The sequence below is a fragment of the Ochotona curzoniae genome, unplaced genomic scaffold (genome assembly GCF_017591425.1).
Source record: "Ochotona curzoniae isolate NIBS_2020 unplaced genomic scaffold, NIBS_Ocur_1.0 contig_908, whole genome shotgun sequence".
NCBI lineage: Eukaryota > Metazoa > Chordata > Mammalia > Lagomorpha > Ochotonidae > Ochotona > Ochotona curzoniae.
In genome coordinates this window covers 22,829,634-22,856,034 of record NW_024466607.1, presented here as the reverse complement: position 1 = coordinate 22,856,034, position 26,401 = coordinate 22,829,634, and the positions used below count along the sequence as shown (strand labels likewise).

The 26,401-nt window shown below is 42.4% G+C and overlaps 1 protein-coding gene across 1 annotated transcript in view; it reads left to right on the top strand.

Annotated features, from left to right (window-relative positions):
• Positions 1–25,016, top strand: part of FHIT (fragile histidine triad diadenosine triphosphatase) — a 1,216,856-nt gene extending 1,191,840 nt beyond the window's left edge. Inside the window, exons 8-9 of the mRNA XM_040994745.1 lie at positions 4,125–4,228; positions 24,733–25,016. Of these exons, the coding sequence (XP_040850679.1) occupies positions 4,125–4,223 (99 nt within the window). The 3' untranslated portion in view covers positions 4,224–4,228; positions 24,733–25,016. The remainder of the gene's footprint in view (positions 1–4,124; positions 4,229–24,732) is intronic.
• Positions 25,017–26,401: the final 1,385 nt, after the last annotated feature.

Here is a 26,401-nt window from a genome sequence, read left to right as displayed (position 1 = left end):
TGTAAACAACAATATCAACGCATAAAAAAGTTCACTTAAATACCCTCTGCTCAGTAAATTTATAAAACTACCAACAATGACAGATTATTTTATAAATATGTTTACATTCAGCCACTTGCAGTTTTAAGAAGAGCATCACATTGGTTCAGCCCTTTGTTAAGAAACTTCACCATTTACTACAGGTTACTTCTAAATTCTCAAAAACATTTACATTATTGTGAATCGTCTCCACTGTATTCCACTATAGAGCTATAAAAATGTCAGTAGCCAAGGCAGCTGGAGCATTACATCAGAGAATTAATCATTACCCCAATCCATCTTGTGATAATACACTCAAGGCACAGGAGGGAGCACAAAGTCAAAATCCACACATATCAGTGCTTCAATCAGAAATCCTGTTAACTCTACCTTCCTTGAAAATCATCTCAAGCAGATAAAACAGGATGGCTGCAGATATGCGTGCTGTTTTACTTTTTAATCGCTTTTCAAAGTTGGATAGAAATAGAAAATGTTTGGAGGAGGCAGCATAGGTTGCAATAAGTGGAATGTTACCAAAGACGCGGGTTCAAGGTTTTGCAAACTTTGTCACTTTGGCATGTCTTTGTCTCCAAAGAACAAGGTGTCTGAAAAGTTTCAAGTGTGTTCTGTGAGTTCTGTGCTAAGGGTTTTCACAGTGAGTTCAGACACATTGCACTCATGGGACTTAACTGAAAGGAAGACAGAAAGACAGTGGAAACCCAGGTAGCGTGAGCTGGAAGAAGCAGTGTTAGTTTATGTACTGCTTAGAAAAAAATAGTGCCAATTAAATTGTGACACACTGTTCATTACAGGATACATTTTTGATTTCAGGAGGTTAAAGAATGAAAAAGTATCCATCTTAGAAATGGTGAATTGTGGAAATGAAAGTTCGCCTGCAGTTGGATGTTCTTTTGGATAGCCTTCCCTGTTTTTTTGCTATGATACATACTGATGCAGGGTTGGGAAAAAAAGGCAAGTCAAATATTTTCTTTGGCATTCTAGGGAGGCTCATAGGTCAAGCTGGCAGAGAACATATGAGAATCCCAGTTAGATATGAAATTCAAATAAAAAAAAAACCATTGGTTAAAAAATGACTGAAATTCTACATGAGACATACTAGATAAACACATTAACTGAGTGTCTTGAATTTTTATGAGCTAAATCCGCCAGCCCGCTCCCTGGATGATGCATTACCTTTAACCTTCTCCACATGGTCTCACGCCTGGACTTTAACTTGTATCCTGAGAAGCCTTCATGATTCATGTGTTAAAATAGCCCCGAGAGTTAGCAACTGTTGTGGCTCATCTTAGAGCTGGATGTCTTCCTCAGAGGTGTCACTCATGGGTAGGGATCTGAATTTTCATCCCAGCTTTGTCTCTGAATATTGATTGATTGGGGGCAGAGAGAATGCCACTATTGCTGCAGGTACACTCCCCACAGGACTATAATGGCTAGGACTTGGTTTGTGCTAAAGCTAGCAAATGGGAACTGAATCCAAGGCCTCAGGGCTCCAGTGCCAGGTTAAATTTCTGCCGTCTTGGCCACTGATCACCACCATTCCCTGGGGCACCCTCAGTGAAAGCCCTCCACTATAGCTTGTGCGTTTACTTTTTAATTTCAGTATTCTGTAGATTTCCTGAAGGTCTCTGTCATGTGTATGGGCTCTGTCTACACACACTCTTCTGAATGCAGTGCTTCTGAATAGTGAGTGTGTCTCAGAACAGCTAGGCAAGTATTTATTAAAAAAAAAAAAATCCTACCAGGCTCCCAGAAACCAATTAAATCAGAATCTCTGGGGGGAAAGATTTTATGTTTCAAAAATATCCCAGATGTGCAGTCATTGCTGACCACATGTTTCTGTTTGTGGCTTTTAGAAGGGACATCTCATAAGTTTTAAAAACCATGTACAACAGAGTTTTGTAAATATGATTAGTGTCATTTTATTTATTTCCTCTTTTGCCATAAACAGCTTCTAAGCACTGGCATAGTGCTGCCACATGTAAGGCATATGACAGTAGCAGACGGACGCCTAATAACCAGGATGGCATTAATGTTCACAGGCTTTAAATTGTTTGGAATCATCTGGAATGATCTATGTTGATGAGAACACTTAATATTTGATTTCTCTGTCATCTCCAGGCAATCCCCCAACTGGGAAGGCCATATTGCCTGGGTTTTGCATTGTTTTTCATCATCCTTTGAGTTGTTACAAGATGGATTTATAATAGACCTAAAGGTAGTATCAAAATGAAAATTAGTTCTGCAATCCTGTTTGACTTGCCTGTAGCAAGTGCGTCACAACTTCTACCGCAAGGAAGGAAATGACTTCTTAATGTGGCTTTCTTCTACTAAGGAGAATTAAATCTATGTGACAAAATGTAAAACCAGCATGCTGGCAGCCAAATTTGAAGCAGAAGAGCCATGGCCCTCATAAACATATTTGTGACCCGGTTCCATGCTAATGACCCTCATTTAGGTTCCAGCTTACCCTGCGTGGCAGTGCAGCTCAGCTGGAGAGCAAAGCTGTCATCCCCTCACCGCTTTGCCTTCTGAATCTAGGTCTGCTCTGAAATGGATGGAGGAACAACCCCCTCACAGCTGCAAGCTGTCAGGGCTTGGGTCTCAGGGTTAGTGTGTTTCTGGCCTAAGATAACAAACCCTATTATTTTAGTTAATAGATTTTTTGCTGAGTGGAAAAAAAATTAATTTCAAAGGATCCAACTTTTAGGTAAATAAGCCTGATGCACTGCAAAAGAATTTGGAATTATATACTTTTTGTTGGCAAACACCCACCAGGATGGATAAGGCAAACACTGCTAGTGACAACCTGGCACCTGTCACTACTAGCTACACTCAATTTCCTCCTTAGTAAATGAGCTTAGGCAATACCTGCTTCGTGGCTTATTGTAAAGATTAAATGAAATAATGCATGTCCAACAAACTGCCCTTTCCATAATCAGTGCTAGCCATCACTGGTGCCATTAAATCATTTGTCTCCATCTCAAATGAGTTCCCACAGAATACCACACTTTGCCTTCTGTGGAAAATGTATAACCTTATCATTTTGTAAGGTGTATAGCTACAGAGAGGGACAACAAAGTTAGCCAATGAAGCTGAATGTGGAGATGAGATTAAAGGCCAACATGTAGCTTTCCCAAAAGAAAATTTTGAAAACCTCCTCTTTCTGATAACTCATACGATAAATACCATTATGTGAAGAGGATTTTAAAAGGATTCCTTTGACTGGGACCCACTGTTAATAAGTTGATTTTTACATTTCATTTCTTTTGCTGTGTTCTGCTTGAGCCCCTTTAATGCGATTACTAATTTATTTCTGAACAAAACTGCTGATATAAGAGAAGCTTAGCCAAGGATACCATGGGTAAAGTGTCTCTAACCCAAAAATATTGACGCTGAAATGCTCCATAATCAAAAAAAATCACAGGTGGAAAATTCCATATCTGACCTCATCAGAGAGGTGAACTTTCAAAACTCAGGTACACAATGAGTATTGCACTCAGCTTCCTTCAGTCTATGAGCACAGGCTGTATATGACACAGATTTGAGATTTGATTTTGGGTCCTCTTCCCAAAGTCTCATGTTATGCATAAACAAGTATTTCCAAATATAAATATTTCTGGTGTGGAGAATTTGGGATAATGGATAGTCACACTTTTATAGGTAAACCAGCCACAGGCAGGCTTGCAGGAGGGTCTGTTCGTGGGCATGTGGCAAACTCAGTGCCATTTGGTACCTGAGAAGTAAAGTAAATGCGGGATTGCCAAGGGTAAGATTAGTAAAATTAGGGTAAGTAAGGGTAAGATTTGGTGAATGGTGCAATGTCCTCCCTTCCTCAGTTGATGCCAATACTCTGAGTGTCAGCAGCAGAGGCCACAGCCAAGCCTAATCTAGTGATTTACTGAAGAAGCTGAAAATGCAGATTATTATGTAAAGCCTTCTTCATGTGCAAATTTTGGCAACAGGGGCTGATGAGAGACCAGTCTACTCCACCAACATCTGTTTGTTCAATCCTCCTTCCCTAACATCCCAAGGTGATTCCCAAGGATCCAATAATGAGCCTCTTCCATTTTTTTTTTTTTCCAAAGCTCCAGAAACATGACAAAGAGGAGGACACTCAGGCCTCTTGGAGATCAGAGGAGGAAATGGCAGAAGAAGCTGCAGTGCTCCGTGCCTACTTCCAGTGACGCAGGTAAAGACCATGTGCTTCCTTTGTCATCACTGACTTCTCTCTGTGTGCTCAGGAATGCTTTGCACAGTGACTGCTAAAGACACACAAGCTGGAGAGCAGGAAGTCCTGACTCCTAAGAAACTCACTACCAACCCCCTGTCTCCTTGTCTTCCCCATTGCCACAAACTCTTCTGTCTGCGCTTCCTTCCATGCTGGCTCACCCCAGACTACCTGCACCCCTCTTTACCACAGGGATGTTACTCTCCAACCCAGTTTCTACAAAGAAGATCATGCAAACCTCATGGTTTAAAAGGTCAGAACTCTTTGGGGCTGGTGGTAGAATGGGCGATTGGCCTGGTAGCTGGAGTGCCTATATCTCATATATAAGTACCTGCTTGTGATGCCTTACTCCAGCTCCTAATTCATAATGTGACTTGGGAAGCAGTGGTTATGATTTGGGTAGTCAGGTTCTCACCACCCATGTGACAGACCTAGATTGAGTTCCTAACTCTGACCTGGCCACTATGGGCATTTGCAGAGGGTGAACCAGTAGCTGATAGGAGCAGTCTACGGGGAGGGCACCTTGCAACTCCCAGCCCAGAACAGCGCACACTTGGGGCAGGACACCCTTGGCATGGTGTCTGTGGACAAGGGGGCTGACTAGCAGGAAATGGGAAGGCTCACGAGGTGCCTGGGCCTGAGCAGGCCTGGCAGGTGCCCCTGCTGCACTCCCGGGCCCTGGGCTCAAATGCAACCAAAGATTCACAGATGTGACACTGCTCTCAGATTCCTTGTTAATCTGCAAGGTCTGTGGTTCACCTTTCTCTGCATCCCCAGCACTTCAGTTGTCCCCTCTCCTTTTAGCCTGGGACTCTTCAATCCAGTTGGTGTTTGGTAAATTGCCTCTGGGTTTCCCTTGAGAAACCAATTTCCCTGGGAAGCTCAGGTCACAGGGAAATAGGGCGGGTCTTGACAGCACTCTTCTCTGCACATTAGTGATATTTCACTGCACGAGTAGGTAGAGATGGTAGGGTTAAGACTCTGGTAGATAGGCAGCTGTGAAAGCTACTCAAAAAGTTGGTGGAAAGTAAGTTCCAGGGAAAAAATCTTTGCATGAATTTCAACACTTTGTTCCATACTTTCTATGAGCTTTTGAAAGTCTTCTTGTACTGTCAATCTCTTTCTAAAACGTATCTATCTAGATAATGTTTGTATAATGTCAAGAGGCCCATAGACGATATGAAATTTGTTCCTAACTAGGATTGTAATACAATACAGGGGCATGACTACATTGAATACAATTATTAATTATTTACCTAAAATTTCAGTTGAACTTGGAACCCTGTATTTTGTAAGGTAACCCCATTAATAAACTTCCTTAGAGAAGGCTGATCCCAGATCACAATCCTCTCAGCCTTGAATCTTTTTGCTCTAGAGAATTAGATAATCATACTCCTATATATGAAGTGGACAGTCCTTCATCTGGCCTGTGTGTAAATTTATTTATATTGATGAAATGCAGCCAACTCAAATTTAAAACAGACTTTGTGATCAAATACTAGCAGCAAATGGATCACACAAATTTGCATCAACTACTAAGTGGCAACTTTCACCTATAAGACACATTTACTGTGTTCCATATCTTTATTAGTTCATGATCTATGCACATGTATTGCCCTTTCACTCAACAGCCCCCTTTGAGGTACCACAACTCAAGACCTACTGTCCCTGGCTCTGTCCTCTTCCAGTATGCTGCAGCCTCAGGTCCTTGCCCTCGGGAAGGCTCTTTCCATTCCCCTGGTATCAAAAGTGTGTCAGCTCTGCACTCAGTCACCTGGAGGGATACAGCATGGTATAGCAGCAACTTCTCTCATACTTTATTTTTAATCTTTTCTACTGTTCACCTTCTGTATTTTTTAAGATTACAGGATCCCCTTGTTTATGAAAAAAGAAACCCACAAGTTCTATGAACCATCCCACATTATATAAAATGTAGTGTGCAGTATTTTACCTTAGAACATAGGTCTATAGGCATGACTGCAAACCTCTTTCCATTCCTCTTCTGAACACCAGTGTGTCACTTTGGAGTCTGTGCCACAGTGTGTCTGTTCAAATAGGGTCACAATTTTTCAGACTTGACTTCCTACAATAAGTTATGTTTTTTTTTCCCCCTGGGTTTCCTATTCAATGGGCAATTTCAGGTAATAGTGAGAAAGCTTTAGGCTTTTCCTGAGGCTTTCCGTGTTGTAAGAATCTATCTCAGAAATGTATTTTTTAAGAAATCTTCTTTAAGAAGATTTAAACTTATAATTCAGTATTCCTTCTTGTTTAGCTTTGTCTGTTTTATTTCTCTCTTGCCTTGAGGCCTGGCATCTCCCATCTTCCAGATGAAGTTACTTCTCTGTAAGTCTTACCAGCAAGATATTCACCCTATTGCCATAATGTTTGTAGATTTTTAAATGCACTGACATCTGTATCTTTCCTTCAGGGCTACAGTTAGGGACCAGTTTTCTGAGCAGAAAGGAAGTAACACCAGGAGGGATAGTATAATAGCACACAACTAGGATTTGGGAGCGAGTGACTTCAACACAGGGCCCTAAGAGTTTGCCAAGAACATTGCCATTATCCACAGGATAATGGAACTAAGTCTATTGCCCTTTAGAGACATCAAAGAAAGGAAACAAATTGTTATTATTACTTGGGATTTGGTTGGTCCATCTATTTTTATACCCATCTCTTTCATGTTCAAAATGTACCTGCACACTACATTTTATATAATGTGGGGTGGTTCATAGAACTTGTGGGATTTTTTCATAAACAAGGGGATCAGGTAATATTTGGACATATTTAGACTTTTATATACCTGTCCGCTGTGTGCTCCACTGATCAGTGCTTGTACTCCCAGCAGGAGGTCAGGCTTTGGCAGAGCCAGCCTCATGACTTGCATGGTGCTGCCTATGAAAGCCTACACCATTCCAACAAACCCAGTGGCAAAAGTGATAAGGCTCAGCCTGGGAATTAGTAACAACAGGCCAAGCTCATGGAGAATTTACAAGATGCTGCTTCCCCTGATTATCCCACCATGTGACTGATGAGAAAATAGAGGCCCAGTGATGGTAACTGTGATGCCAAGATGAGTGGTTAGGAAGTACAGAGGCCTGGATGGAAGCCACCCAGTCCAACCCCAGGGTCACTCTCCTCATCTTTGTACTGCATGGCTTGCACAAGGCAGCTACTTCTCCAGCTAATTCCTCCTCCCTGTCCTAGCCACCCCCTCACACCCAACAAATGTTGCTTTTAAACTCTAACTTTCCTGATGAGAGGACCTTGCTTCTCACCCCCTCCTGCAAACTTACCTTCCCAGTTCACATTGTAGCAGATAGCTACCTAACTTGTAAGTTTTTTCATACCATGCTAAATTCTGCCTGGGCTTCTTATCTCCTCCCTCTTCTCTACCGTCTAACCAAGCATTATGACCCTGAGCAATTACAGCATGTCGCTCTTTTCTATTTCCAGGGTTTCCCACTTTTTCCATAATTATTCTCATCATTGTGCATCACTTTGGGCGTTATTATTATTGAACTTGATTCATTTTTTAAAATTTCAACACATTTATTTGAAAAAAAAATTATCATAATCTCAATGAAAAGCAAGCACTACTTCTAATTATGCATTAAGCATAAAAATAACCACAAGAGAAAACCAGTGCAGAAACACTCCCAGGGCATGGTTACTTACTTATTACTCCTGGGGTTCATTTTCTCTATATTAAAAAGTGAGGTAGGCCACCATTAAAAACGCACTTGATTCCAGCACTAAATGACTCACTCCATGTGACTTATTTGGAAGGATTTAAGAGACTGAATTACATGTGGTTTCCATGTAGATCACTACACCGTTCTCAAAGAGGTGGATGATCCTAACCTTTAGCGATGCAGCACTGGAAATAACAATTCCAACTCAGGGTGAGCAAGGTGATTAGATGTGCCCCAGTCACTGAACCCATACTCTTTTTCACAAAGGCTCTGCTTCCCTAGGATTAGCATGTCTTTCTTCTACACAGAACCAGAGGACACTAGCCTGGAATCCATTGATGACACCCCCACTGTGTCTCAAACCACAGCTTGCCTCTTTGGGTGTCTTAAAACTCATTGCTTCTCTCAGGAGAACATGACCCAGGGTTTGCCCCTTAACATTGTACTTGACAACTGCCTATGTGAAAACCCAACAGATTACGGAGGAACACATGAACACTTCGACCATGAGATAGCGTACATAGGCAAAAGGACCATGGTAGGCACAAAGCTGGAGGACACTTACGATTCTTCCATAGACAGAAAACCCCTGTTCTGTAGCTTCTTGCTCTCGAAACCCAGCTGAATCTCCAGCATGACAGGAGCACCAGAAGGCCTACAAAAGTAAATATTCCAAAGCTACACATTGGTACATGGAACAATCCAGCAACTAAGATTAGCTTAGTTATGTAGACAATTTTCATCGTCTTCTCAGTTTTGGTATTGTAATTGCTGTGTGGATCCTTCTGCTGGAAGAAAATGCCTTTGAATGACATTTTTTTTAAATAGTGTAAAAACAGGTCTTGCCCTCCCCATGCACCAGCATGTCAACAGTGCAAGGAGTGCCAAATGAAACTGCTATTGTCTCACTCGACGCCTGACAGATCCCTGAGGAGGCTGGAATCCTCTGGTTCCAGGAATTCAGCATCTCCTCTCTGCCTAGGTGAATTTATGCACTGGCTTCCTGCGCACTGGGCTGAGTTCCGGGATAGGGGCTCTGTGACGGCTCTTTTCCGACTATGATTTAAATCACGTTAGATGGGATTGGATCTGCATTTCTTTTCTAACCTTGCCGCCTCCTTGGAACATGGTATTTCTTTATGTGGGTATTTAATGTGTGGGTTTGATGCCTCTACGCACGAGTGCTAGGTTTCCTACTGAATTAGAAAAGCAACATGTGTTTATGAGTACAGAGAAATTTTGTCGTTTCCCTGTTCTCACTCCCACCGCTTGTTGGATGTGAGTGTGGTATGTTGTGCATGAAATGTGTAAGATTCTCCCTTGAATCGGGTAGAAAAGTCAAAACAGGATAGGTTTTCACACCCTGTTGTTTTAGCAGAGTTCATTTGTAATTCATCAAATGCTCTTCCATGCAAGTTGCTAATTTCTAGATAACTTGTTGTCTCTAATGTACTTCTAATACAGCCGTGAAATTTCAAAGCAACTTAGCCCCAGACAGAAATATTAGTAGTTCCAGATGTACTGACTGGGTAAAAATATGATGCCTTTTTTTCCCCCCGAACCCCCATAATGTCAGCATTTGGACCACACTTGAAGCATGGACACCAAGGTGTATAACAAGGGGAAGGTTGCCTATTTAGCATGGAGCCTGGTCTTTAAATCATACCTTTTTGAAACCTACCCCTCTAGCACTGAAAAAGTCAATCTGCCTCTGGTATTTCAGCCACAGAATCAGGGCTCTCATTCTTGACTCACTCCTCAGTGCCACAGCAGTCAGAACTGAGTTGAGGTTGACACTGAAACCAGGCAACAGGCACACGATCCTGGCCTCACCAGTGGCAGGAACCCAGTGAGATGTGCCATCAGCACTGCTTCCCAACTTCTGTATTAACAGGAAGCCTGGATCAGGATGCTAAGTGGCTATCAAATCCAAGCACATGGCCATCTCACAGATAAGCTCCCTATCTGTCCTCTCACCTCCCCAAGCTAATTTTAACCCTTGTAAAATTTGGGACCACCTAGTCTATCCGTGCAGTCTTTTTCAGTGAAGTATAATCCACGTAGACAAAACAAGTCCTTGAGGATTTCAGGGTTACTTCCAACTTGCAAATTAGGAATGTGACAAAATCAAAGCACATGTTTTCATTCCCTTCTTCATCTTATACCCAAGAATAAATGACTGCACGTGAATCTGCGTATCTGGCAAAACAAATCATATCTTACCTGTCCTTTGTTCAACTCCCAAGGCTTTCTTCCTCTCCCATTTGCTTCTCTCAACTCTGAGTGGTCATGTTCCTCCAGATGACTGCTTTGTCTTGGTATCTGCCAAAACAAAGTACAGGAGGTTGATAAGAGGCAAGGCTGAGAAAATCCATATACCCAGGATCTGGCCCTCATCTGTTAGTAGTAACAGCTCTGTAGTTTGGTGATTTTAGCCAGCCCTTTCACAGTAAGTGCTCCAAATAGGTTAGGTAGCAGGTTACACCTTCTCTGCAGTAAGTACTTGTCTCACGCTCAACACTGAATTTCAAATCATGTTCTAAATCTTCTATGTGCTGATACAATGAACACAATACTGTAAAAATTATATCCTAGGCCCTCTCCCCTGCAAAAAGATCACTCTTTTTTTCAGTCTTTTGGCCTAAGCATCAAACACATCTACCAAAGGAAAACATGAAAAGGCTCTCTGTAATCTGGTAAGAAGGATGTGTATAATGTATGTCATTCCAGTTTTTACTCTCAGTGGATACATTTAAAATCATTTACAGTAGTTCTTCATGGACCACTGCCACAAAACGTACTCTCCAATCTTGTCCAAGCACATTTTTGTGTCTCTTTACCAACCTCTGACTTACCAGGACAGAGATATCATTTTTTTTCTTTTAACCTATAGCTATATGAAAGCTATATGAAAGTATCCAGCCATAGTCTTGAAACCATTATGCCAATATTATAGGTCATTTTCCCTATGGATCATGCAACATTATGAGGATAAAAAATTACTAGCATGTTTAGTTAACAGCTAAACATGTTGCCTTAAGAAAAAAAAATCTGTGAAACAATTTTTCCAATCACTAAAAAGGAAAAGTGTTTCTATTACTAGCAGGCCAAATACTTTACCTCAAACCACCCATTGTAGGTAGACTGTACAATTTATTTAATTATTCACAAAATCACTTTAGAGGCAATAACAGAGCAAAAGATTACATGATGAGCCTAGGGAAGACAGAATCTCAGGGAGGTCAGTGCAGCATTTTGGCAGCTTTGCCACCGAGAGCATTTGTGAGTCTTGGCGCGCCACCCGGAGTTAGAGCAATGCAGTCAGTTTGCCAATGCCAGAGCCCTTAGTAAAGCTCACACCTGAGTGGGAACTGAAACGTCTTGGGGAACTAATTACCCCTTGGAACATGAGTGAGCCACTTCGAAAGCTGCAGCCCCCACCCCGTCCCCACTTTAGATCACTCTGGACAGTCCAGGAAAGCTGAGTCCTAGAAACTGAATTCAGGTGATCCCAAATTACGAGGCCATCAGCTGCTGGTAGGAGAAGGGGAGATCCCTGTCTGGAACAAAATAGCAACTAATAATCCTTTTTTTTTTTTACAATAGTTTTTGAATAGGATGCCCAGTGTGTATATGTGTGTGAGCACCTACAAAGAAGGTGCAACAAAAGAAATTATTGTGGGCTAAACGGTGTATCTTCTCCAAAGCTCTGAGGTTGCTAACCCCCATGTGTGATGGCACTAGGGATAAGTCCTCTGAGCGGCGATTATTTACTTGGCAGCATCAATACAGGTCCTTCTGATGGGATTGGTGCCTTCCTAAGAAGAGGGCTAATGTGAGGACACAGCCAGGTCCACCACAAGGAACCCGAGGAAACCAACCTCACGGGCTCACATGACCTTGACCCTTTCTGTAACCTCCAGATTCGTGAGAAATAAGTGCCACTTAGCCCATCCTGTCCATGATGCTTTGTTATGACAACATCTTCTAAGACAGAAAGAGAAACTAGTAAACTCAGACTCACATGGTATCTAGAAACTAGAATTAGGAAGATGTTAACATAACTGTTCACTTTGTCTACGGATGAAGATGAGAATTAAAAAAAATAGCAGAGGGCTAGAATCTATAAAAACCAATGATGAGCAAGTGAATAAAAAGTTCCTGAAGTAGAATGGCATAACTACTCAAGGAAAGGACAAGGCAGCACAGCTTTTGCACAGCTAAAAGGAGAACGAGTGGACCCGCAAATGAAGACACCATGATGGGACCACAAAAGAGGTAACTGGAGAATCCAGAGAGCTCAGGAAAGGACAGAGATGCAGAGTGTGGTGAATACAGAAGAAAAATCGGAGTTTCAGTGACAGCTGTAGTTAGAGATAACTGGTGACATTTTTACGATTTGGGAAGGTCAGCAATCCAGGAAATCAGAAACGTGTTGAAATCAAAGCAGAAATGACAAATGCATTCTTACCTCATGGTAGTGTTGTAGAAAATTAAAGGCAAAGAGAAAATTGCCCAGATTCAGACTCAAAAAAGCATTCAACATTCAAAGGACAAATGATGCAAGTAAAAGCAATAAAAACCAAAAATTACAGATCCACATAATGACATCTGTAGGTTTCCCTGCACAATTAAAGTAATGGGGGGGTGGGGAGTGCAGTGGCTTATTAAGCGAATCATCTGCCTGCAAAATGCAGACATCCTATATGGGCACCTGTTCATGTACCAGCCATTCTGCTTCAGACCCAGCTCATGGCCTGGGAGAGGAGTGGAGGACAGCCCGACTTCTTGGGCACATTTCCCCATGTGGGAGACCTGGAAGAAGCTCCTGGCTCTTAACATCGTTATCATTTCAGCTCTAGCCACTGGCAGCCATTTAGTGATTAAAGTAGCAAAATGGAACATGCATTCTCTTGCTTGCTTGTTCTCAATCTGCCTTTCAAACAAAAATAAGTAAAATATATTTTAACAAAGAATACTTTCTATGAAAAAAAGCTTCCCTTTTTTCACTTATAAAAAGCTGACAGAAACACCAAAAGTCGTTCAAGCAATTCTAAAAGTAAAACAAGTGCTCTTAGAAACAATTTTGTACTGAATAAAGATGATTGAAATTGTGGATACAGCTAAAGGTGTGTTGCAGGGACTTTTTGTGTGTCATCATACAAAATTATCAGCTTTAAAAATTAGCCTGATGGTATAAATGTATGAAATTTCAAGTTCTGCCTTCGGTTCCTATGGTAAGGGATGACCAAGGTGATTCTGCAGGCACTCTATGTCCCGTGGGGCAGGAGATTTCCTTCCAGTATTGGAGAGTATTTGATCAACTTAAATATAATTACTAAAATCTGAGAGTGCTGTCTATCTTCGTGGAAGAGAGAGAGACGGCCACAAAATTATTCTTAAAAGGAGACAATATAAACCGATAAGTAATGAAATATCCAATAACTGCAAGAAAAATTAAAAGCAACTTAATGGTGGTACAAACATCTCCTTTTAAATTGGTGCCAATAGACAGCCTTTAAAGAACTTCTGAAAATGTTAATTATGGGGAAAAAAAACAGTGTTTTTGCATTAACATAAATTTATCTTTTGATCTTATGTTTCATCAACTTTTTGAGGACCCTTCATGGAAAACACAAATATTGTCAAGAGGATCCATGAAATCAATGCAGCTTATTTGAAAAGAAGCAGCACAAGAATCTCAAAAGCAAAACTAGAATCTTCTGTACAGATAGAGAAGCTATTAAAAATGATAAGAACCTACTTACATGAGAAATAACTTTATAGGAGTGGCGAATATTTGCCCAGTAGCCCACACAAGGCCTGCAAAATTATTTGGCTTGACCTTGCCAAGGTAACCATGGGCAGGGCTAGAAATTTAATACATTTTCAGCACGCCTATTTTTAAGTGGAGAATTTTCTATGACCTGTGAATGATGTTCTAAATAGCCATGTAACCCCAGGAAGAAAATCTTTCTCCACCCCTGTTTAGAGCAAAACATTAGAAAGTTTGCAATATGTAGGTTTACAGATCTTTACGTAAGTTTCCAGAAGCATACAGTGCATCCAACTGACAGAAATAGAAAAATGAATAATTAATAATTGAAGAAAGTGAATCTAAATTAAACTCCTTCCCAAAAAGGAATCTTTGAGCTCAGGAGACATTATTACTGCATTTCACCACACGGTTGAGAAATCAGAAGGAAACCTGTTCAAATTCTGCCAGAACACACAGACAAAAATATATTTTTATTGCCTAATTTATTTTTGACCTACACTGCAGAGGCACCTAGCATGGCCATTGCAAAAAGAAAATTTATAGACTATTATACAATGAAACAAACATGCCCACATTGTAAGAGAGAACAGCAAGACAGATGACAGCTAAATACGCTGCGTATGCACCCCCTCACACCCACAATTTACAAAACTACATAACGACCACTGCAACTTTTATTTCACAATAGACTAGACCATCAGGCCTTTCACCAACATAGGATCATCTCAGAAATGCAGATTAACTATTGAGCAAACGAAAAATCCAACTTAAATAAAATGTTTAGTAAAGCTAGGTCTAGAAGGTAATTTATGCCTTCAAAGTAAAAATATTACATACTCCTTGTGGGAGTGGAAATTAGATAAGGTAGTAGATGTTTCATATTGAAAACTATAAAGTGTGATGAAATACCTGATATGTCCACCGCAACAGTCAGAATTTTAAAAAGACAGTATCAAGTGCTTAGATAATGTTGATCAACAAACACTATATAATCTTCCCAAACAGACAAAATTATAGTGCTTTTATATACAAATGTGTATATATATAGATAGATATAGATACTCCATAAATTGTAAAATTATGGATACCACCCCCATAGATGTTAAGCCAATGGTTACCTTAGTGGGAGAGGCAGTAACAGTAATTTAGAAAACAAAAAGAGGGCTGGCATGATTATGTTCCTTGACATGGGGTGGTAGCCAGATAGAAATGGGTCTCACAGTAATTTTGTATTTGTAAATACGTAAAATATGTAAACATATTTGTAAATATGTTGCATTCTACCACAAAAAGGCTAAACAATGCACATCAGGCAATCGAAAAATTTTGCTAAGCACAAAGAGCAGAGGATAGGAAGGCAGAGATTTAGTTTAGTGTATGGTCTACTGGCTGGCTAGATAGGGAGTTATTCCATAATAGGCTTAAACAGAGGAGCAATCACCGAGTATAATCTCTACGGGTACAGTGCTAATACATCTAAAAGCTCATTTTCTTTGTCTCCCGGCCACTGTCCCTGACTTTCAGAGTCCACACTGGAAGTGAGCCAAGGAGACCACAACACACAAGATGCTTTATTATTAATCATTCTTGTTGTTGGAAATTAAGGAGTACACAAGTTATCTCAAACATCTTGTAAACGTAACACCGCAGTGCTGACTGGCTTTCAGCTATGTAGACAGCAGCTCTGCCTCTTGGCCAAGCTCCCACAAGTTATACTTGCAAAGTCACTGTTCAAATCCAACTAGTTTGACTCTGGTGTCAACACTTAGCTTTGCACTAACACTGATGGATTTCAGTTCAGAAACAATATTCCCTGTAGAACATCTAGCTAACTTAAGAAACTAGACAATGAACGTGAGGTGCAGGATGTAGCATAATCTTGCTTCTTCACTAACTTCAGGAAGAGAGTATTTGATGACTTCCACGCTAGGTTCTTTGTGCAGGTCTTTATCTTCCCATCAAAGCCACCCTTCCTTCAGTGCTGTCCTATCTTCCCACCCAGCAACAGTCCCATACGGAACCCTTGCCTGAAAGATGAAAAGGATGGAATCACAGCTAATCAACCTTGAACTATTTTGCATTAAGATCAGTGAGAACTCTGCAAAGCTCTACTAAAAAATCTTTTATGAAGGATTCCTCCAGCAATGGAAAGTTCTTAAGAATCTACAATAGTGGGCCCGGCGCGGTGGCACAGTGGTTAAGGTCCTCTCCTTGCACGCCCGGGATCCCATATGGGCGCCGGCTCTATCCCGGCAGCCCCACTTCCCTTCCAGCTCCCTGCCTGTGGCCCGGGAAAGCAGTCGAGGACGGCCCAAAGCTTTGGGACCCTGCACCCGTGTGGGAGACCCGGAAGAGGCTCCTGGCTTCGGATCGGCATAGTATCGGCCGTTGCGCTCACTTGGGGAGTGAATCATCGGACGGAAGATCTTCCTCTCTGTCTCTCCTCTGTATATCCACCTTTCCAATAAAAAAAAAAAGTAATAAAAATAAATCTTTAAAGAAAAAAAAGAATCTACAATAGTTCTTTTATTTTCAAAACATAAGACTACTGAAGAATTCAAGGACAAAGTAGGATGATATTTATGCTCTTGGGACTACTAAGCTAATCTAACAATGACCACCCCATCCTAGCTTGGCCAATCAGAGTTTTCCCTGCTATTTGGTGAATGAATACCAAATAAGTAGTCATTGCCCTGGGTGATATGGACATTCTCTGAAATCCTCCTGATGATGGAGAATGTCCCCAGAGTGAAGGAAGCGGAGAATTCAAAAGAGGAGAGATGGCAGTCTCTGCTTTCTGACTTCTCATCAGTCCTTCAGTTAACAGGGCGTTAAGCCTCTGCTTACCCAGAGGTGTATTTGAAATAGAATGCTCTTACTTGTCATCCGATGAGTTTTGGCTTTGTAGACTATTTGTTTTCCTAGGGATCTTTGTGGCTTTGCTGGTCTAGCACGGACCCCCTAGCCCTATTACGAAGCAGCTGCTAGTGAGCTAAAAACACAATGACTCGAGCAGGTGTGCAGTGCAGTGCTGTGCAGGCAGGTGCTCCCATGATCAAATCCATTTCTCTTCTTTATCCATTCTAAGGTAGCTGACTTTGTGTCGATCATCTATCATCCTCTATGCCCACACACACACAAAACATTCCCTGCAAGAGCCACCTCACAGTCCACAGTTAGCCAATCAATTTTAATGGATATTTAAGAGGAATTTTTCAAAGTGTGGGAGTCAAAGCCTAGGATGATAGGTCATGTAATAATTAAAGCATTAAAAGATCCCAATTCAGGATTCTTTTTCTGCCAGCACGTATCTTTAGGTCAAGAGGGTCTATGAAAACCTTCAGATCATTTTCATTCCTTTAAGACAGGCAGCAAAGATGTAATTAGATGTTCTTACCAGTTTTCCTTAGTAAAAGCTCCACAGCGTGCCCCAACAAGGCCTGCAGAAAAGTTCAAAACCATTGGCATTTGGAGCTGGAAATTAACTGTGTGGCACTGCTTTGAAGGACTGATGGCCTATGGTATGACTTGAACTATTTCAGCCAGATTCCCAGTTATAGGAAAGGGAGCTAACAGGTGCAAGGCCAGTTGTGGAACGCTGAGTTCTGGCCAGCTGTTAGAACACTGTCCCTCCTCTTTATCCCACATCTTCATGGCACCTGCAGGTTCCAGAGTTACCGATTTGGATAAAGAATATGCTTATAGTAGTGAGCAAGAATTTACAGGTGACACCTTTAAGTTTTGCTTAGCTATTCTCAAGGGTATCAATTATCAAGATTTTTTTTCTTCCTTTTAAACAGAAACTCTTGCTAATGGTAAATTTCAGTCCCTTTAACCCTGCAAAAGACCGAGGCTCAATGAAAATTAAAAGTAGTGCAGAAATTTAGATGATACATATTTTTAGTAAAACCTAAACATTTCCCTCACTCTGGGTATTATTTCGTACTATTGATAAAAATATTCCTTCTTTAAGTAAATGTCACACATCAGCTGTTTCCCATGATTCTTAAAATACATATCTCTACCCTCACTCAAGGTGACCCAATCAAATAAGCACACGAAATAGGAAATGTTGTAGGGTTATGATCTTTTTAAACGAGAAGCCAGATCATGTGTCTTCCTCCACACTTCACAGTGCCAACCAGTTCCTATGAGGAATGGCACGAGGCAATTGCAATACAGGATTGAGCACTAAGTCCAACTTTGGCTCCAGTGACAATGCCCTGCCTGTATCCAGTCTGTTCCAGCCTCTATGCTACTTCTGGGTCACATCAAACATCCTTTCTCAGCCCTTGTACTTGTTGTCTCCTTCTCCTTGGAATATTTTTTTTCCTTCCTCCATTCAGGCTTTGACATTTGTCAGCTGCTCAGAAAGGCCCTGTGTGCTCAATCTAAAGTGGTATTCCTATTGCCTTCTCTTCCCTTCCCACGATCTTCCATGAGCAATGCTCTGAGGAAGGAGGCCAGCTCCTGACTCCCATCCTTGCCTCTTGATCATGTGGCTGTGTTTCAGAGCAGGGCTTAGCTGAGGGTGCAGTGAGGTGGCCTCTTCAAGCCACTGAGATCACTTAACAGGAAAACAAGAACCCTTAGTCCCCAAAAGTGAACATCAGAAAATGCAGATTTGCTCTCCCTACTAGGATTCATAGACTACACATGAGGGACTGGTGGCGGCGGGGGGAGGGTGGATCTCGAAGCATGTTATTCAATTTGTTGTTATTAATTTTTTTCAACAAAGAAAGGAACTAATTCCCAAAGGAAAGACTTATTTTGTGCCCAGAGACACACAGTGGAACAGCCTGGAAACAGCATGGCATTGCCTCAGATCTTTTGTATTTGTCGTATTTGTTGTATTTGCTCATTTCAGTCTTACCACAATCTGCACTGGATCATGATGTCTGAAGTCACGGGAAAAACAGGGCAGTATGAAACACACTCTACTCACCATGGCCATCAGCTGGGCTTCCTCGCCACTTTTCAACCCTTGCTCTTTTGGTAGAGCTTAAGAATCATCCAAGTTCACCTACTTGTGACTCACAGAAGTAGATCATAACGTGTCTGACCACAAATTTCATATTCAACATGTAGTGTCTAGTCTTTCCTCTTTCTGCTTTTGACAAAAGGGCCCGCTCATTTGCCTAAGGATGATTTGAGATTACAACATGAGCTCCATGACAAGTCAGAATGAACAGAACTACACCCACACTGGTGCCTTTCCAGTGGCAGAGAAGCCCATCTAGTATGTTGGATCTTGACAAATTCTCAATGAAACGGTCCTCGAATGTGTCTACAATCCTTCAGCAAATATGGCTCTCACTCAGCCACAGACTTGTACACACTCCAGACACAAGGGTCATTAATTAAATAATACACTCAGCAAATTCTCAGAGCCATTGACTACTAAAGATAGCCTGTTGCATGTTCAGCTCTAAATTCTAGCACAACAAGAAGGCAGAACTGGGAGGGAAGGCTCCCCTGGCAGAAGGTCACCCTCCAAAACATAGGGAGGGGAGGCTGCAAGAGAAAGTAAATGATAAGGAATGCGTGCCTCTTAGCTTTTCCTTTACTCTTCCAGAGGGTTTCAAGCAAGGGGAAGTATTCACATTGTAGGAGCTTGCTTTTTCAAAATTAGTTTCTCTTGTGAAAGACGCAAGTAAATAGAGTGTAATCCTTTTTCATTTTCGACTGAGTTGTGGGGGAGGAGTAATATCAGATGAAGATTTAGGGACAAATAAAACCTGTTCTTCCAAAGTTCTGCAAGGAGAAGAAAGTCTTAAGGCTTTACTAGGCACAGATGCAGGGAAGGTGATGTAAACAGAACAAACCTAGAACACAAAAGCTGTGTTGGCTGCAGGAGGGTACCGGGGGGAAAATGTACCACTTGGCATGAACGTTCCAGGGCTGGATCTACTCTGCATCCTTGCCCTCCTCCCCTCCAGCCCCCAAGTGGACACAGCTGCATCTGCCACGAGGTGAAAAGCCCTACTGGACTGAGGTAAATCACAGCCACAAGCCCTGGAATCTTCTTTCCTTGGGTGTGTGCTCCTCTGAGAAGAGTCTCTGATCCCTCCCAAGAGGATCTAGGGTCAGCTACAAGTGACAGCTCTGGGTGAACTTCCACCTTATGCCAGAATAGCTACCTTCACCCTCCGCCCCAAAGCCAGCAGTCAGAAACCCCATTTGGGTCTCCCACATGGGGAGTCAGGTTCCCAACTACTTGAGCTGTCACTTAGCTGCCTCCCAAGGTGTTCAGTAGCAGCAAGCTTGCCTTGAAAGTGGAGCTGAGAATCCAACTCACGTACTGTGCTATGCGATGCATGCATCCCAAGTGGCATCTTCCTCAGGGTGCCGTGTTAGAATCAGCATGCCACATGCCAAGGAAGCTTAATTTCCAGTTAGAAAACCTGCTGAAAGTTGCACTCCTCTCTCCTGTTCCCCTGCACACCTCCAGGATTCTGGCCCCAGATCTGGACAGTAGTCCCTTTCCCATTTCCAGACAATTGCAATGCCTCAAAGATGCACAGCAGAGTAGCTCGCATTCTGCCATTTCTCCCTCCATTCTCCTTTGTCCACTCGCTCTCAGAGACTATCACCAGCAGCTTTTGTCATTCGGTTTCTGAGTTTATTAAGGGACAGATGAGATGCAGAAGTCTGGGGTGACTGCCCTTAGAAAACTGCTCCCCTTGTTTTCGTTGGGAGAGGAATGGATTTCCGTGGTTGCCTTCGCCTCTGTCTCTAGCCTGCCAGGAACTGAGAACGGCTTTTACTTAAAAAGAAGAAAGGTGGCAAAAAAGAAAAAGACTTTGGTGTCCATGTCTCAGGACTGCTTTACTGGTCAGTATGGCTATTTCTCACGAAAGCCACATACAGTCACACTCTCACACCCCAAGGGGCAGAGCAGCACACGGGCAGGACAGTGTGCCCACAGACCTGTGTCCGCTCAGAGTGTGGAAAACAGACTGCCTTTCCAAAAAAGTCAGATATTTTTCTAAGATGTATTTATTTATTTGAAACCCAGGGTTGCAGTGAAAGGGAGAAATAGAGATTTTTCCTACACCTGTTCACTCCCCAGATTGCCCCCACAGCCAGGGCTGTGTCAGGCCAGACCCAGGAGCTTCATTCAGGTCTTCCAAGAAAGTATCAATGGCCCAATCACTTGGGCTGCTATTTTTCACTGCTTTTTTTTTCAGGGCATTAGCACTGACCTGGACCCGAAATGGGATAGCCAGGACTGGAATTGGCACAAATATGGCATGCCCAAGTCACGGTAGCTGCTTTATTTACTACTCCACAGTGCCAACCACCAGATGTTGAATGTTTCTACCTAAAACATATTCAAACCCATCTCAGTGTTGAACTTGCCTTGGGGGTACTGAGTGGGCTCAAGGAGCAAGCAGGATTGGAAGTCACCACCATCACACTCAGTGATTCCCCTTCAGGAGCCAAGCCACACACCTTACCAACTTGCTTACAATCCTAGGGGCTGAGCACTATGGTGCATGGGGTTAAGTCACCGCTCATAGCCCTGGCATCCCATACTACATGGTTGGTTTGATGCCCAGTTGTTCCACTTCCGGTCCAGATCCCTTCCAATGTACCTCTGAAAGCAACAGAAAATGCCCCAACTCTTTGGGTCCCTGCTACCACATGGGAGATAAAATGGAATTCCAGGCTTCTGGCTTTGCCTCAGCTTGGGCCATTTCAGCCATTTGGTGAGTGAATGAGCACTTGGAAGATCTGTGTCTCTGTCCCTGTATTTCCAATAAATAAAATGATCTCCCTAAAAGGTAAACAAGTTTTAAAAATTTCAAATGCGATGTTTGGGAGGACTGCAGGATGACAGTGCTGTGACTTTGTTATCCCTAAAAGCAATTCTAATAAGTAGTCAGGTAGGAAAACTACCTAAAAACAAAGGAAAGTGGCATGGTGCTGTAGTCCAGTGGCTGAAGTCCTCACCTTGCATATGCTGGGATCCCATATGGGTGCCCCCACTTTCCATCCAGCTCCCTGCCTGTGGCCTGGGAAAACAGTAAAGGACAGTCCAAAGCCTTGGGACCCTGAACCCACGTGGGAGACCTGGAAGAATCTCCTGACTTTGGATCAGCTCAGTCCTGGCTGCTGCAGCTACTTGGGGAGAAAATCAGCAAATGGAAGATCTTTCTCTCTGTCTCTCCTTCTCTCTATAAATCTGACTTTCCAATACAAAAATGAATAAATCTAAAAACAAAATAAAAACAGGAATTCTTGAGTTTTTGTGACCTCAAATGTTCATTTTACATTCCACCAGGTTAGACTCTGCACAGCTCCCATCCACATTCCCCACTATTAGCTACTTAATCTTTTCTGTCATTTTGCCTTCCACACAGAAGGAGGTTTCTTCCCTTGGGTCTCTGGGAGGACAGGGGGATGGACGGAAGGGGTGCAGGACCTCTGTTTTCCATACATGTAGAAAGAAGGTGTTCTTTGAAAACACAAAGCAGTTGTCAGTGTAGCTTCAGTTTGGATCCCATGTGAGAGCCTTTGGGTATCTCCACCTTTATCCTTTGGCCACTAAATCATAGATTAAAGTACAAACCAACTGCAAAGACTTCTCTGTAGGATTCACTGGGGGAGGGGGGACGGGGACAAGAAGACTAGAGCCCTCACCATACATCAGGCCTTACTTAACATTTATTTAATGCTCTTCTGTTAGACATTCTAGTTTTCCTTCCAGAGACTTCCTCTTCAAATAGCATCCACTGTGCAGAGCAGCAGACCAGCAGAGCCTCCCTTCTACCGTAATTTATTACTCTGCAAACCCAGCCCCCATCACAAGCTTCATAAAACTCCCTGCTTGTTGATGGTGGGTGGGAATAAGGGAAGCTCATCTGCCAATGTTTATTAGGCACACAAAAATCATCAAAGATTAAAGACCGTTCTCAGAGATGAGCATGACTTGGGCGCTCTAGATTCCTGTTCTCTCATGTCTCTGAACTACAAAGCTCACCTGACACCTGGTTCTCCCTGAGCCTTGCCTCACTCTGTGCTTGAGGTCTTCCACACGGGTTGGAAGCACCTTGCATATATAACCATTCCAGTCTTCACACCTTCCTTGCAGCTTTAACATGCACTTCCACAAATCCTTTAGTTGTATGCCCACATGGCCTTCCACAACAGCACCACTATGTGTTCCAGAGGTGACACTGAAGGATAGTCGAGGTAGCAAGAGGTCACATCATGTATGAAAGGTGAGGACATGGCCCAGAATTTTCTTTTCTCAGCTGAATCTTCCACTGTGTAGCCAAAGGCCCATTTTCACTTACTAGGCCACTTGCTTTCTGTTACCTGGTGGTTCCTGACTGTAGTGAATAACACCACCAGAAGCTAACATTTTCTGAGCACTGGAGTGTGCGAGGTATGAACACTTCTGTGCACTAAGCCATCCAGTTTCTTCCATGGCCCCACCATGCCTTCTGATACATGGCCAGTAAGTGACCTAGCCTTACTCTTCTCAAAGCCTTCTATGTTGACCACCTGAGCTTTGCATGGAAGATAGATTTTGCTTCCCACAGACATTCAGGCTATTTGAGGGAAATGCAGATACTGAAGGAAGAGCTGCAAAAAGCTAGGCACACCTCTGTACATGAAGGCCGAGTCACAGCTCGGTGAGATGACTGACAGGAAGTTCCTAAACGACAGGACTGGTGCTGGGAGGGGCAGGCTTGAGAAGTAATGCAGGGCTACTGTGTTCAGAAGACAAAAATAAAAATCCAGACACATCTGCTAGGACATAAATCTGCCCTAGACAGGCAAAGCACAGGAAAACAGAGGGCACATTCATTTCAGGCCTGCGCAGGTGCCTCTGACTCAAAGTTAATCATTGTTCAAGGACAAGGGACAATGATGAATGACTTGAGGATGACCTGTATCTCCAGACAGATGGGTGGTACTGCACACAGGGATAATCCCAGTATCAAATAAGAACGAGACAGGTCCCTTTCCTAGGGTGTGTTCCCCCCGCACCCCCTCCGCCCATGTCTCACCACTGCTATCGCTGGACCTAGAAGAAGCAGAAACTGAGAGGTCTGGATATAGATGAGAATCAGGAGTGATTTGGCCCTGTGTTCTAGATCCCTCAAGGCGCCAGATACAATTCCAAAGCAATGCCAGACTTTTCTGCTCTCTGACTTATTAGGGAAGGGAAACAATATAGTGTCAGGCTCCAAAAACTCTACAGAGGCTGGAAGGAGACAATTGGAACCTTCCCCAAGGTAGGTTTAAACAGACCCATATTGGGTACATCCCTGAACTACCTGCTTGGAACAAGTTTCACATCCCAGATTCCCAGGTCTGTGTCTGCAGCACTGCCCCTAACAAAGTTATGAATTCCCACTGAAAACAACATATTGAACATCAATTTAATTCTTCACTGCAATCTTTTGAAAACACTGAACAGGGAAATCTATTTGTGTTTCTTAAACCATTTCTCTGCAAACCTCTTCAGACAACATACCTATGGTAGATGCCAGCCCACCCTACTTCTATTCTTCCTTGTAGTAGTTCCTAATTCTATGCACAGAATTCCAGTCTTCATCTTCCACCCCCTTTTATTTAATGTTCTGTGATTTCCACATCCTCTGAGCTAACACCACCAGCTTACACAGTTCCTGACCATACCCATTTTATTAAAACCAGTAACCAATATGGCTGACGTAGCTATATCATATATAATGAATGAAGAATGGTCTGAGTTGACTTATGTATAAGCTCTGTCTCCTTAAACATTGATTCTATGCAGGGCAAGAAGTTGACTTCCGGGAGCATGGGCTAGAGCCAGAGGCTACAGAAAAACATGGCAGTGCATGACAATGCAGTAGAGGCACTGGCTTCTACTCCACATTAACTGCAATCTCATATGTTAGTAGTAAACAGAGTTTCATTTTGCTTATCACCAAGACAAAAAAATGCTATCGGTTCTAACTAAGCATCTGTTTGTTTTCTGTCATTTCCAGGCATGAATGTAAGCTTAAGGAGTTCCCCAGCATGAGGAAACGGGCCTCATTCTCTAGGACACTGAGGTGTCAGAAAGCCCTGCAGACTCCGAGATGTCTAACCATTGAGCAACCTTTCATGAAGCATTTTAGCACACTAGCACAGGTGATTGTGATTACGGTGAAAGATGGCTACATTCTTAACTACACAGACAACTGTTCCACTCTTCCTTGGCTGTATTGTTAGAATAGAACTTTGTCTAAATTGGATTTTGGCCTGAACTGAAATAAAATTGCAGCTAACATATTTATCATGTGTTGGTAAAATTAAAATTATCATGTGGAGACCTCAGAGAGGCAGAACTGAAGAAGTAGGTCTCTTGGACTGGTGTGCTTCCTGTATACCAAATGTTTGTTAAGGCTGAACTCTGACTTAGTGACTTTCCATTTTGGTAGGTAAAATCAGATAACATGAAATGCACACCCTTTCTTCAGTTATATTCTGTGTCTTCCTGTGGTGCAGGGAGGCAAAGATAAAAGAGCTTAAGGTGGCAAAATTAGGTTCAGAAGGCAAGCACATGTCATATAGTGATCGGTCACCTTGGCCTGGGTGGCCTGGAGAGGTAGGAATAAAATGAAAAGGAACAGCAAAGCTCTAGGATTGGTATAGCAAGTATATCCCTTGCCCAAAGTATCAATTTCTTTAAGGAAGGATGGAAGGAGTGGGTTCTTTCTCTCATGTTACTAAGAAGGCTGGATTAGAGTTATATAGAAAATAAAGCTTATCTGTAGCAATGTTACAAAAACAAGACAAAAGAAAAACAGGATTTTTCTTTTTCATACACACACAGAAAACACTTCTCTGAGAACCTCCCCAGGCTACTCCATGACTCCAACATTGCCACCACCACATGGTACAGGAGGTTCTATAATGTGACCACAAACCTGGTGGCCAACAACAACAACAAAAGCTTATGGAAGACCAATATTCCAGAATCCAGCAAGCCTGTTATCCCTCCAGAGGCTCCATTCCCCAACTCTTTCCTGGCTCCTGGAGCTTCCTGGCATGCTCTGGAACCAGGCCAAGCTCTTCCCTGAACTGTCTGTTGAGTTGGCAATTTCATCTGATGTCCAAAGGGAAAGCAGAAGTGATGCCTAACGTATGGTGGGAAAGATGCTAATGTCCTCAAGTTGAGAGCATCCCTTTGCTCCTGCCAATCAAGGCAACTGTTGGCAATTGTGTAACACAAGTATATGACAGAGGAAGACTGTCCCCTCAAAATGCTTGCTTTTATCTGAACACAAAGCATTGGTAATTACCTACTCTAGAAATCAAACAAGGCAAAATAATTAGCATGCAATGACACAGTTATAGGGATTAAAATGGGCCTTCTTACTTAGGACAACAACCATCAAATCCCCTCGATCATAGCCATATCCATAAAGTTCACTGCAGTTCCAAATATATCATGATGACCTACTATGCACCCAACTCTAGGCCTTGGTGGTCACAAGTGAGCTGGATTCTAATGTGTCAAGTAGATTAATTGTTGTGGTCTGAAAGCCCGTGTCCCTTAAAGTTTTATATTGAAACTGAATCGCTGGTATGATAGTAATATGAGGAGTAAGGTCTTTGCAGGTAACTGGACCCTGGGAACAGAAGTTCTTAAAAGTAGCTGGTCCATTCTAC